General features: G+C 38.9%; 1 protein-coding gene across 4 annotated transcripts in view; it reads right to left on the minus strand.

Moving 5' to 3' along the window:
• RGS7 (regulator of G protein signaling 7) overlaps positions 1-12464 on the minus strand; it is a 494238-nt gene that overhangs the window by 118336 nt on the left and 363438 nt on the right. For all 4 annotated transcript variants that reach the window (XM_032318237.1, XM_032318238.1, XM_032318235.1 and 1 more), the window contains one exon: positions 4133-4239. In XM_032318237.1, the coding sequence (XP_032174128.1) occupies positions 4133-4239 (107 nt within the window). The remainder of the gene's footprint in view (positions 1-4132; positions 4240-12464) is intronic.

Consider the following 12464-nt stretch of genomic DNA (forward strand, 5'->3'; position numbering starts at 1 on the left):
TCAGCTACCCGTGTGTAATGAGCATAGCCGAAGAGATCTCTGAGTAACTGTTGGATAACTCTCCCACCGGAAGAGGCATACTCAAGGAGGAAAGGATAACTGAGGAGAACCATTTGACTCTCTGAGGGAAAGCTCTTTCAAACTGCTTGGGACTCCCTGGGATTTTGTTTTACCCTCTACTCCTTCTTGGGAATTGCTGCAGGATAATGAAGAAATCTGCTGATGTTACACATGTGAACAAAATGACAACAAGAATTTAGGTGGGGTGGGGAGAGTTGGAGCACTGGACAAGGAAGACATCAAGGATTTCTATGGCCCCATCTCCATGTGAATCAAGAGTTTTGCGAGTAAAATTGGGCCAAGATCTATGGGAACCACAGGAGACAAAGTAATTGAAGTCTTTTGGGCCGCTAGTCTATGAAGTACTTTTCAAAAGCATTTTCCCCTTTATTTTGTGAGGGGGTGTGTGTGTGTGTGAGTACATGTATCTAACTTTTAAAATATCTATTCTAGTCAGACTGGTCAGACACATCTTTCTCAAAGCCATGAGGAATGTTCTTAGCTGCATTCTTATAATTTTTCTTTATTCTTCTATCATTTACTTTAGTGAGGGCTTCCTGACTAAAAATAAAAGAATGAACGTATTTTGTGCTGTGATATTATGTGGAAGTGCCATAAAACCAACATTCGCAACAAATATTGCAAGATTTTTTTCTAGGAAATATTTTAATTTCTAGTAAAAAAGAATTTAAGTGACAAACGCTTATCGTGTGTTAAAATTTAAAAATTTACTTTTATTTTTATTTTCTAAATTTTAAAAAAGATTTTATGTATTTATTTGAGAGAGAGAATGAGAGGGAGCGCATGAGGCGGGGAGGGCAGAGGGAAAAGCCGACTCCCCTTGCTGAGCAGGGAGCCTGATGTGGGACTCGATCCCAGAACTCCAGGATCATGACCTGAGCCGAAGGCAGTCGTTTAACCAACTGAGCCACCCAGGTGCCCTAAAAATTTACTTTTAAAAGTTCAAGTAGACTCCAGGATGTTTTAATGTCTGAGCTTCTCTTTTTTTTTTTTCACAGTTGGCTTCTTTAGCTATGATAAAACTGATCTAGCCATTACTTAATAACCTTTGCACGTATGCTAATGTAATGAAAGTCATGAAGTGGCCTGGAGAATCATGTCAGATCTCAATTCCAGCTAGCAAAAAGAGGATAATTAGACAATTGCAAGTTTACAATAAATACAGAAATCACAAGATTAAAAATGTGCTGAGAAATTGAGACAAATTTACATACTGCGGCATATCAATGAGATTAAATGAAGAGTTCTGTTTGTCTCAAACTCGTGCCCTGAAGCTTCTTCAGATTCCTAATGATGGTTAGCATCTCAGTCATTCACGGGAGGAACAGTAAACATGACAGTGCAAGCTTCCCATTTTAATTCATGGTTTTTAAAAATCCTCCCAGGGAGCTGAATTTCAGCTCAACGTAATAGAGAACTTTCTGCTGCTTGGAACCAACACAAAAATGGAAGTGGGCACCTTGGACAACAATAATGTGTTTTCCATGATGAGGGCTGATCAAATATAAACTGATTAATGCCTTCACAGACAGGAAGGCAGAATTCAATTATCCCTGACTTGTCTGGATTGTCCTTTGTTTGTTTTTTAAATCTCGGTTTTAAGATCTTATATTTATTAGGTTTACAAATACGGCATATTTAGGGCCTATTTCAAATGTAAATAGATCATTAAAATATTTAACATTTAATATGTAACATTAATTAATGTAATTTGAAAGACTATTTATCATCTGCCTACGCACACTGAAAACTTGTTAAACTTCTGCCTATACACTTGCACTCATTCCCTTGTCTTGTTCTAAAGCTCTTTAAAAACAGTCTCTACTTCGTCCAGAATACAGAGAGGCCCATTCCCAACCCTGCACATTTCTGACCCGTGACCATGACTAAGCCATGTAAACCTTACCTGCCTACAGATTTCAGTCTGGGGCCGACAAGAGCAGAGTTAAAGGTTGCAGATTAGGTTAACTCAAAACATCATCACAAACTTTGGGTCAATGTCTGAGCTAGTTTGCTTTAAGGAAAAAAAAAATCTTTCAAAGATTTTATTTATTTATTGGTTAGAGAGAAAGAGAAAGAGAACAAGCAGAGAGAACAGCAAGCAGAGGCAGAAGCAAGCTCCCCGCTGAGCAAGGAGCCTGATGCGGGGCTCGATCCCAGGACCCTGGGATCATGATCTGAGCCAAAGGCAGATGGTTAACTGACTAAGCCACCCAGGCATCCCAAGGAACAATTTTAAATTAGCTAATTCTCTGGAGATAAACAGACTATATCCAATGCTTCTCTCATTGATATGTTCTTTTACACAGAGATGATTTTAGTGGTACCATTGATTGTTAAGATAGATAAAAGCTGTTATTTTTGTAAAAAGAAAAATCTTTTCGTTCAGAATTTGTGAGATTTTTATTAGGTTTTTATTAGTCTTTATATGAAAAATTTTTCAAAGAAAGCAAGATTATATGGAAAATGTAATACTGCAGTAGCAGAAAAGTAATTACCTTAAAAAAATCAAAAAAGTATTACAAATACATAAATATTTTACTTATCACTAATAATTTTTTTTTTAAAGATTTTATTTATTTATTTGACAGAGAGAAATCACAAGTAGTCGGAGAGGCAGGCAGAGAGAGAGAGAGGGAAGCAGGCTCCCTGCTGAGCAGAGAGCCCAATGCGGGACTCGATCCCAGGACCCTGAGATCATGACCTGAGCCGAAGGCAGCGGCTTAACCCACTGAGCCACCCAGGCACCCCACTAATAATTTTTATTTATTAAAATTTCCCTTTGATAGGGGTGCCTGGGTGGCTCAGTGGGTTAAGCGACTGCCGCAGGCTCAGGTCATGGTCCTGGAATCCCATGATCCAGTCCACATCGGGCTCCCTGCTCATCAGGGAGTCTGCTTCTCCCTCTGACCCTACCCCCTCTCATGCTCAATCTCTCTCTCACTTTCTCTCTCAAATAAATACATAAAATCTTTTTAAAAAAAGTTACCTTTAGGACCATAAGTCACTTTACCTTATTAATAAGCTACTTTAAGCTACAATTACTTTAACTGTATAAAGGATAACGTTCCTTTATTTCAAAACCTTTTAATATGAATTAATTTAATAATTTCTATTGCTTGAAAACTTAGGTTGGTATCGTGATTTCAAGAGAATGCTTTATCTCCTAGCTATCCAGTGCATAAAGGCCTGTGACTATTTGCCTTGGATAAAAAGTTCTTGAGGAAGTGGCAGAGAGTGTTCTAGGAAGACAAAGGTCTTTAAATGTTTTTAAAACATATTCCCTGTTTGTTCTTTGTTTATCCAGCCAAGTTCTTTAGCAGCCAAGTTATTATTTTTTCATTTATTTAGATAAAGAAAATCTAATAATATTTAGAACAAATGAGAAAGAATACTCCAATGTCTAAAAGCTTGACAATGGGGAGAATCCTCTAAAAATACCTAAAAGCTAGGGTTCGAACTCTGGCATTAAATGTGTCTTAATTTTATGGGCTAGAATCCACCAGCCCATTATTAATGAACTATATTGCCTAATGAAATGTAGAATTTACTTCAGGTAAGTCACTATGAACTCGAGTGTCAGCTACATGCTCAAGGACCAAAATCAGAGTGCACAATCACTTCTGAAAGCATAAGATCATCTGCCTCATCTGAAAATGACCTTGGACTGAAGGCAGTCTTATATCAGGGACAGAGCTCCAGAGTGTAACCGAGTCAGTGACACTTGTCAGCTTCCTTCCCAGGGGCTAAGGCAGCTAACACATGAAGAACTCTCCCGTGTCCTGAATTCCAGCAAGCCACTCTCTGGATTTTTCTCAAGCTTTAATATAAAACATAACTTCAATCATCACATAATTTAGCTTTCACAAATCATCATAACCAAGCACGTTCTATCTTTCCCTGCTTATTGATTTCTTATATTTAACACTAACTAGTATCTAACTAGACTAAGTCAAATAAAATAAGTCATGTCTCCAAAATTTCTGTAAAAACAATCAGCAAACAGAATGCAGACTTCTATTTTTAGAAGGAATACTTTCATTAAACTTACCTGAAACCGATAAAAGGTGCCGTCATCTTTGAGCGTGAGGACGTGATCCGAGATTGGAAAGAAATAGCCATGGGCAGCCATTAATGTTCCCAAATGCAGCGCCTCCACTGTTTCATGAAAACAAACAAAAATGTACACAAACATTTTTTTAAATGTGAATTTGTGGGAGCATAGAATTTTATCTTGCTCCTTTTTGAGCACATTCTTGCATCCAAATTCCTGGCATCCTAAACAACTTGGCTTTGAATTTTTTCTTTCTCCCGCTCTTCCCACAGGGAGTACTAAGGTGATTCTGGTTCCTAGGAGCAACTGTGCAAGGACCAGCCACACCTACGACGACCAGCACATGAGAGCACACCACTATGGAAGGTGGACACTGGAAGGCTATTCTGAAATCACAGAATCTGACTCCTTCGTTCTATAGAAGGGATATATTTCGCTAAATGCTAATATAGTCTTCCACAAGCAATTATATTTGGCATTTATAGAACACTTTAAACTATTATTTTTTAAGAGATTTTATTGAATTATTTGTGAGAGAGAGATTGAGAAAGCACAAGCCAGAGGAAGAGGGAGAGGCAGGCTCCCCACTGAGCAGGGAGCCCGATGTGGGGCTCGATCCCAGGATCCCGCAATCATGGTCTGAGCTGAAGGCAGACAGTTAACCGCCTGAGCTTCCCAAGTGCCCCTAGCACTTTAAACTTTTTAAAGGTGTTCTCACTTGCATCACGCCCAGCCTACATAATGGATAATCCAATACTACTGGCAATTTTTCTAATGGCAGGGATCATTATCACACGATGTCATCAGTGAAAGTTAAGGCACGACGAACCATTTATGCCACATTATGTGAGTGCTAAGCGCCCATTAAGCTGCTCCTCTGGCCGTGTGTCTGTCTGGACTGCTCTGGTTTCTACCACTCTCTAGAAAGTGTTCTCAATATGGACGACACCGAGGTTTATTGGACAATGAAAAGACTACATTTTTCCAGAAGGCCAAGAAACAGTCGGCACATAATACTGTGATACTCATACTCCTTTTATAGTAGTCAACCATTTCTTCCCATAAAATGCTTAATAAAATTTCGTCAGAGTTCCTATTGCATTCATGCGGGGACAATATAAAGTTTCCTGACTTAGAGTCTGGACCTATGCACCTATGGACCTATGCACAACCAGTGCACCATGGACCTATGCACAATTGTTTTTCAGTCTGTCAGAAAGTTAGATTTATGGATCTGCTTTGCATCTTTATATGCAGCTTACTTATGGATGTATTTCTGTTTCTTAGACAAGTAAGTGGTTCTTTAACTTGAGAATTCTTTCAGTAGTTCCAGGAATGTGTGGCTCTACCTGTTTTTCCAGCAAGCGATCCTGGAGAGCTTTGATGTTCCAGCCAGGACTGAGTCCGTCACTGGAAAGCTTGCTACAGTACCCTGCCTTATCCTCCACCCTCCCATGCTGATGTGGGCTAAAAATAGATTTTATTTTTTAATTTTATCAAAAAATTAAATTTTCTCTGCGATGAGGTACCATGGTGCCCCTTTTAATTATTATCCAGCATCTTGTAAACACTTCAGTTGGTAATTCCTTTTACTTCTGGCCTCTCACTGTGTTGTTCTTGTCACTAAGAAGAACTGTCAATCAACCTCTTGGCCATGCCCTTGGAAGACTGTTATTAAGGTTCCCAGCTGTCAACTTATCCACACTTCCGATTAAGTCGCTCCCTGAAAAGAATGTTCCTTTGCTACAAAGGAGCAATTTTTTCACCATATATATATAAATGATATATTTATCATTGATACATTTATCAAATATACCAAATGATATATTTACCATTGATATATTTATAATTGATATTATGATATAATAAATGATATCATAATAATGATATATATCATTATATATGATCATAAATATCAATGATATTGATAAAATATCAGTATCATCCAATATTCTGCATCCTTTTAGCTCAAAGTCAAGGTCTTCTCAAAGCCTGTGCTGCTTACAGTTAAATCCGCCCATGTTCTGGACTCTTGCTGAAACTCAGGAGCTAGTGGGGTGTTGTAGGAAGAACAAAACCTTTGGAGATATTCGCTAGCCTTTGTTACTTAAACTCTGTGCGCCTCTCCCATGTATTAATAAAGGCAGCAAAACCACCTTGCAGGGTTGGTATGAGAATGAAACAAGAGTCAACGTGAAGAAGTTGGAATAGCACCCCATGCACGGGAGACAGTCAACAGAGGGTAGCAGTTAAGCATCATTATTTACACATGAATTCTTGTCACTTTCATCCAAAGCGCTGTCAGGAAATCCGCTCGCACACATGTGCCTCAACTAGGCTGAGGGAGAGAAACTGGCAGTCCTCAATAGCATCCTACCCAGCCACGTACCTATTAGTGTGTGTGCGTGCTGTGTGTATGCGCGTGTGTGAGTGTGTGGATTATTTATACAACTGAAATAGCGAGAGAATGTGTAGGACTGCCGGCCCATAACAAGGAGCAGCTGCTCCTGGTCTCGCTCGTGCTGCGTCCCTGGACGCTCCCGTCAGGCGGCCGTAGTCAGAGCAACCTGCTGCTTCTGTGGCAGGACCGCAAAGTCAGGGGGCCCGCCTGTCTCCTCATAACCGGCTCTAGTTGTGGCACTCCCCGCAGTCTGTGGCCTAGGAAAGTATTATCAGCACTACTTTCCAGGAATGGAATGGAGTCATGGCCCATGAGACAGTTTGCAGGGAATGGAATCAAGAAAGGAAGACGGAGATGCCCAGGAAGATAAATAGTAAAAGGCTGCCAAAGTCTCGTCATAGGAATGAGTGGGACTAAAATAAAATAAACAACAGAAACCAGTGGGGGTGCCGCTAAAGGGCTGATGAGGATTAGAAAAACATAGTTAAGGGAAAATATAAGGAAGCTGTAGAAAAAAAAAATTAGAAGCAAATGAATATAAGCATTAGATACTGATTCAGTATCTATGCATTAGATACTGATCATATTAGTTACTGATCATATCTGTACATTAGTTACTGATACACTAGATAGATCATACATTTCTAGAGGGCTGGGTCCGTGTCCGCTGGTTTTTCCCTCACGTAGCCCTACCATACACGATCAGATCACAGAGGAGTCATGCGCTTTGTCACAGGACCACCGGGAACCTGGTTCTAGGACCAGAGAAATGTTTCGAGGCAAAGTCAGGGTGGAGCGTCTGCTTTACTTCGAACTGCAAGTTTGGCACTTAGCACATCGAGAGTAAAAGTAGCTGTTAAGCCAATATTTGCTGAATGAGTGAAGAAGTCAATTTATGAATCCACGACACAACAAAAATATGAAAAATGTTGTGCTGCATGAAACAAGACGAAACTAGTTATTCTGTGCTGTGATGAGTAGCTCGTTCAGCTCCTCCAAGATAAGGCAGACAGATGTTCATAATCTTGTTCCAAGATACTTTCCTAAGCTCTGGAGGTGGGGCTGTGGTAGGCATTTTACTACAGGAAGAAGTAATAGTGAGATTAATGGCATACACACCGCTGAGAGATCCAAGAGTGGGCATGGGGTAGTGTTCTCAAGGCTGAGCTGTTTATTGCTGGGGATAAAGACAGAGCTACACTTCCCCGTGGTCCTTGGTTTCTGAATCTCGGCACAGCCTTATCCTAGTAAGAATCCAGAGGACCGCTGACAGTCTTGGAACAAAGTGTTGAAAGAGTTTAATGAGTGATCCATCAAGGTTGCCCTTCCCAGTAACGACACACCAGATGGCTCCACCACATTCTGCTTCTCGGCAAAATAATCACTAATTAATCTTGTACATGTCTTACTCGCGTCACCCACACAGCTAAATAAAGTTCAATGACAAACCTACCATAAAGTCCCATTTTATTTTTCTCTTGGACAGTCAAGCCATGAACAAACTGAGAAATAAAAATCCATCTCCAAACAACTGTTACTCTGCAAGGGGAGCTTTGTTAAGCCTGATGTATTCAGCACATTACTTTACCCCAAACCCTGGAGCAAGAGAATTATCAAAACACTTGAAAAGCAAAGAGAATTCTGCATAACGTAATTTACTTTTGAATCACAATTTGAGAAAGTTAATAGGATGAAAAGCATATTGTAAAATAGGCTTGTGTTGTTCTGGTGCTAAATTTCTATACTCAGTTCTATACTTACAACATATTTTCAAAACCCAATAATATTTATTATTGGACCTTATCCTGAGGTCTAATTCTTGGCAGCCTCAGTCTTCCCAAATACAGTCCATAATTTTGAAGTGACAGAAAAATTCCTCTGAGTCAAGAAAATAATAAAACAAAACTCACTAAATTTAATGTTTTTATTCCTATCACACATTATTTATTTTTATTTTCTGTCTGTTAGCAAATGGAATTGTTTTGTTATTAGCACACAGCCTACTTGATAGGGTCAATATGATTTGTGTGTGGAGATAAATATTTTAGAAGGAAATCTGCTTAAAATAGAAAAAAATGACAGCTGATGACATTAGAGAGAGAAAAGGCTAAAAAGCAGACAGACAGAGGTAAATTACTGAACCGTAAAATAACAGGCATTCATCATGGTGGTCCTGAATCATCAAGATTTTGTTGAGTTTACTACCCTCTGCTGAAGAAGACAAGGAAGTGGTCACTTTAGAAATATTTGAGAATATTATAACTTTTTTTTTAGAATTGGCGCTTGAAAAGGTGAGATGAGTCATGTGGAAAAATCAGATACGCAGCACATTTTATTCTCCAGGGCCAAAGAGAAGTAAACTCTTACTATAATTAGGAATTTCTGATGTAAGTCCATTTTCTAAGCAGTAAGAGCTAATGAAAGAAGTTAAGTATCTGGGCTTTCCTTCTTTTTTTTTAATTTTTTTTTTTTTTAAGCACCATTTCCACATAGAAAAATCAAGGGCTACTTGCTTTTTAGCAATCCTAATCAGGACGTAGAAGTGATTAACACTGGCAATCCAGAATAGATAAGATAAAATAGGTTCTATTTGGAAGAAATAAAAACAGAAGCATAGTTTAGATCAATTTTGAGCACGCGCTACGTCATTAAGACAAGTAAGTAATATTTCCAAACAAAGGAGCAGAGCACAGAGGTGAGGAAGCCAGATGGTGCAAGCCCGCAGCCTGGGTTCAAATCCTGACTCCCTCACTTGCTGGCTGTGTGACTTGGCAAAAGATCTATACTCTGTGGGCCTCAGGGTACTCATCTGTAAAACGAGGATAATAGAATAACCTTGAGTTATTATCAGTTAGTTGATCCTTAAACAAAAGGACACTTCCGGTGGCCCTTGGTCTGGTTTAGTCCAGGGCTAAGGCGACAAGGAAACCCGGAGCTGGTGTTGACTGAAGCTTACAGGTGTACAACGCTCACCATCCAACATCTTTAAAGTCCTCCAGGTGATCTGACTGGGGGTCTTTGGTGTGCAGATGATGAACGCACTCTGGAAAACACTTCCATTTTTTCTTCGACAGCAAAGAACGCTACCCCAAATCCCAAAGATTGGGTATCATAGTTACAGAGAAAGATTTCCAAAGGTAATATATTCTGCAAACTGGGTTTACGATCTAAAACCCAACAATGCCAGATACCACTGGGAAAGCTCCCGGTTCAGATGAGGACACAGTGAGCTGAGAAGGCTTAGAAACAATGGTGAAGGAGGAATCACAGGGACAAGCAGCGAGAAGACAGATGAATTGTTAGGGAAGCATATTTTGCTTAGGACTCAAAAAAATCAACCCATTAAGGAAAAAACAACTGGCATCATCATAAAACAGTTGCCCTTATTGGACATGCAGAGAACAGTCTACATGTCCAAGATTAGCAGGTATGACACTTTAAGAAATTACTTAAATAGGAAAAGCAAAGTTAAAATTTAAAAAGAAGAGAGAGAGAGAGATCTATGCACTATTGTTATGGAGAACTGGTTTAAGATCTATGTCACATAAGGGGCACCCAGTGTCTCAGTTGCTTAAGCTTCTGACTCTTGACTTCAGCTCAGGTCACGCTCACAGGGTGGTGAGACTGAGTCCCAGGTCAGACTCTGTGCTCAGTGCAGAGTCTGCTTGAGATTCTCTATCTCCCTCTGTCCTCCTCTCTCTTTCTCGCTCTCAAATAAATAATAAAAACTTAAAAAAATCTGTGTTCCATAATAACTACATGATATCAGGATGTTCATTTCACAAGTAGTACATCCCTCTGTATAACTGGGTTTTCTATCACTGTACAAAATGCACTGCTTCCTAACAAGACTGTTAGATTTACATGCGTGATTGGTGCATAGAATGGTATTCAGATGAGAGGGAGTCACTCTGAGTTCATCCAAGAATGGTGCAAGGAAATGGTAACAATCACAAGAGCCAAGGCAATAATAAATTATTGTGGAAAGCAACATTCCTTCCAAAATTCATCATGCATTATGCCAAATTTCCATTTGGCATATGCATTATGCCAATCAGTTAGCAGGCTGATTGATTTGGAAGGACGGTGGGGCGTTGAGTTAACTTTAACAGCAGGGGGTTTCCATAGCATATATTGCTTCAAATCAGTAACAGCACATGTTACTCAGCAAGCACACGTGTATCGAGAAGAAACAGGCTCAACTGTGGGTCAGGGGCTTTGAATTCTAATCCCACTGTAGTTCTGTGACTGCATATCTTGAACAAGTCATCTTTTCTCTGGACCTTAGAGTCGGCATCCATAAATGCAGGGCTGGATCGTTAAACTTTTCCCAATTCTGATTCCATGTTGGGCAAGCAAATTGCAAACTGGAAGTCATGGCCGAAATGTTGCCATCCTCATTTTGTCACATTGTGTCAAAGGGAAATTAGCTTTTTTCCTTCTGCAGATAATTCTGCCATGTCCATGGCCAATACTCCAAAAATGAAAAATGTACATTATAAAATACAATTCTCTATTTGAACTTCAGTTGCTTAAAACTCAATCCTCATGATGATCTAGAGCTGTTATGGTAAAGAATTTTGTGTGCACAGAGCAAATGTCATACTTACTCCAAATAAAGAGCAACTGGGTTGATGTGTATGTTCTATTTATCCATTTTCTAAAGTTAGTTGTAAAAGTTCAGGCATGATATGGGAATAACTAGTAACTCACCCCACACAACAAAATGGCATGAATGAGTTTGGCTTGAAAATCAAATGTTGCCCCTAAAGAATAAAAAACATAGTTTCTCATAATACTTGTTAAAAGCATCTCCTTTTTAAAAAAATTATTATTCATTAATGTATTTAAACCATGATCAAGTAAAAGATTAATTTCAAAGCTATAGCCTTGATCATACAAATAGTCATAGTTATTATGAAACAAAATCAGATATTATTTCCTTTAATATATATTTTGCAGAAGTGAATGCTTCCAGTGGGGGAGGAGTTTGGGACATCAGAATTCATGTCTGAAACTCTCTAGATCATCTTTATCATCTGGTGTCCTTTTTAATTTTTATTTTATTATTTTATTTTTTATTATTAAGTAGGCTCCATGCCCAGCATGGAGGCCAAAGTGGGGCCAGAACTCACAACCCTGAGATTAAGACCTGAGTGGAGATCAAGGCTCTGACACCCAACTGCCTGAGCTACACAGGCGCCCCATCTGGTGTCTTCTTTTAAAAATAAGAATCTCACTTTACATAAACAAATGTACTTATCAGTTCCATTTTCTTATGTCTGTGTATATATGGTGGTTTATGTCTGTGTTGGAAACCAAACCTGCAAATAAGCAACTTCTGGGAGTACTTGAATTCTAATGTACAATACATGTCAAGATTTAATAAATGAAGATGGTCCCTTATAAGGAACAGAGTTCGGAAACCAAAGGGGGTAAATTTATTAAATGAGATGCATTCATTAAAATAATTGTTCTCCTTGCTATTCCAAAATGGCATAACTATCCATCAGTAATCTGATTTTAATTTCAAATACCACAAAAAATCATTAAGTATTGCAGAGCAGTGAGAACAAGGTAGATTCTGAAACCAGAATGAAGAAATACAGATGAGCTAATTAAAGGATTAATAACCTCTAGGGAAAAAAATCCCTATTTTCATATAGTAAGTCAGAATTTAAACAGCAGTTCTTAAAGGATTAAGATCAAATCTAAAAATATATGGCTTCATAAGTTTCTTCTAAGAAAGTGTGTAGACATATCTACTGCCGGAATTCAAATCAAGAAATTCTAGATGCTGTAGAGACACATAATAAGACTTGGTTGAACCTCAGTGGGTTTGTAATCTTTGTGGACAACATTTCCGTACTCACACCTGCTGGAGACAGCACAGCAGTTTATGGGGCAACAGTCCAATGACGGACTTTG

Source organism: Mustela erminea, chromosome 17 (assembly GCF_009829155.1).
Source record: "Mustela erminea isolate mMusErm1 chromosome 17, mMusErm1.Pri, whole genome shotgun sequence".
Lineage (NCBI taxonomy): Eukaryota > Metazoa > Chordata > Mammalia > Carnivora > Mustelidae > Mustela > Mustela erminea.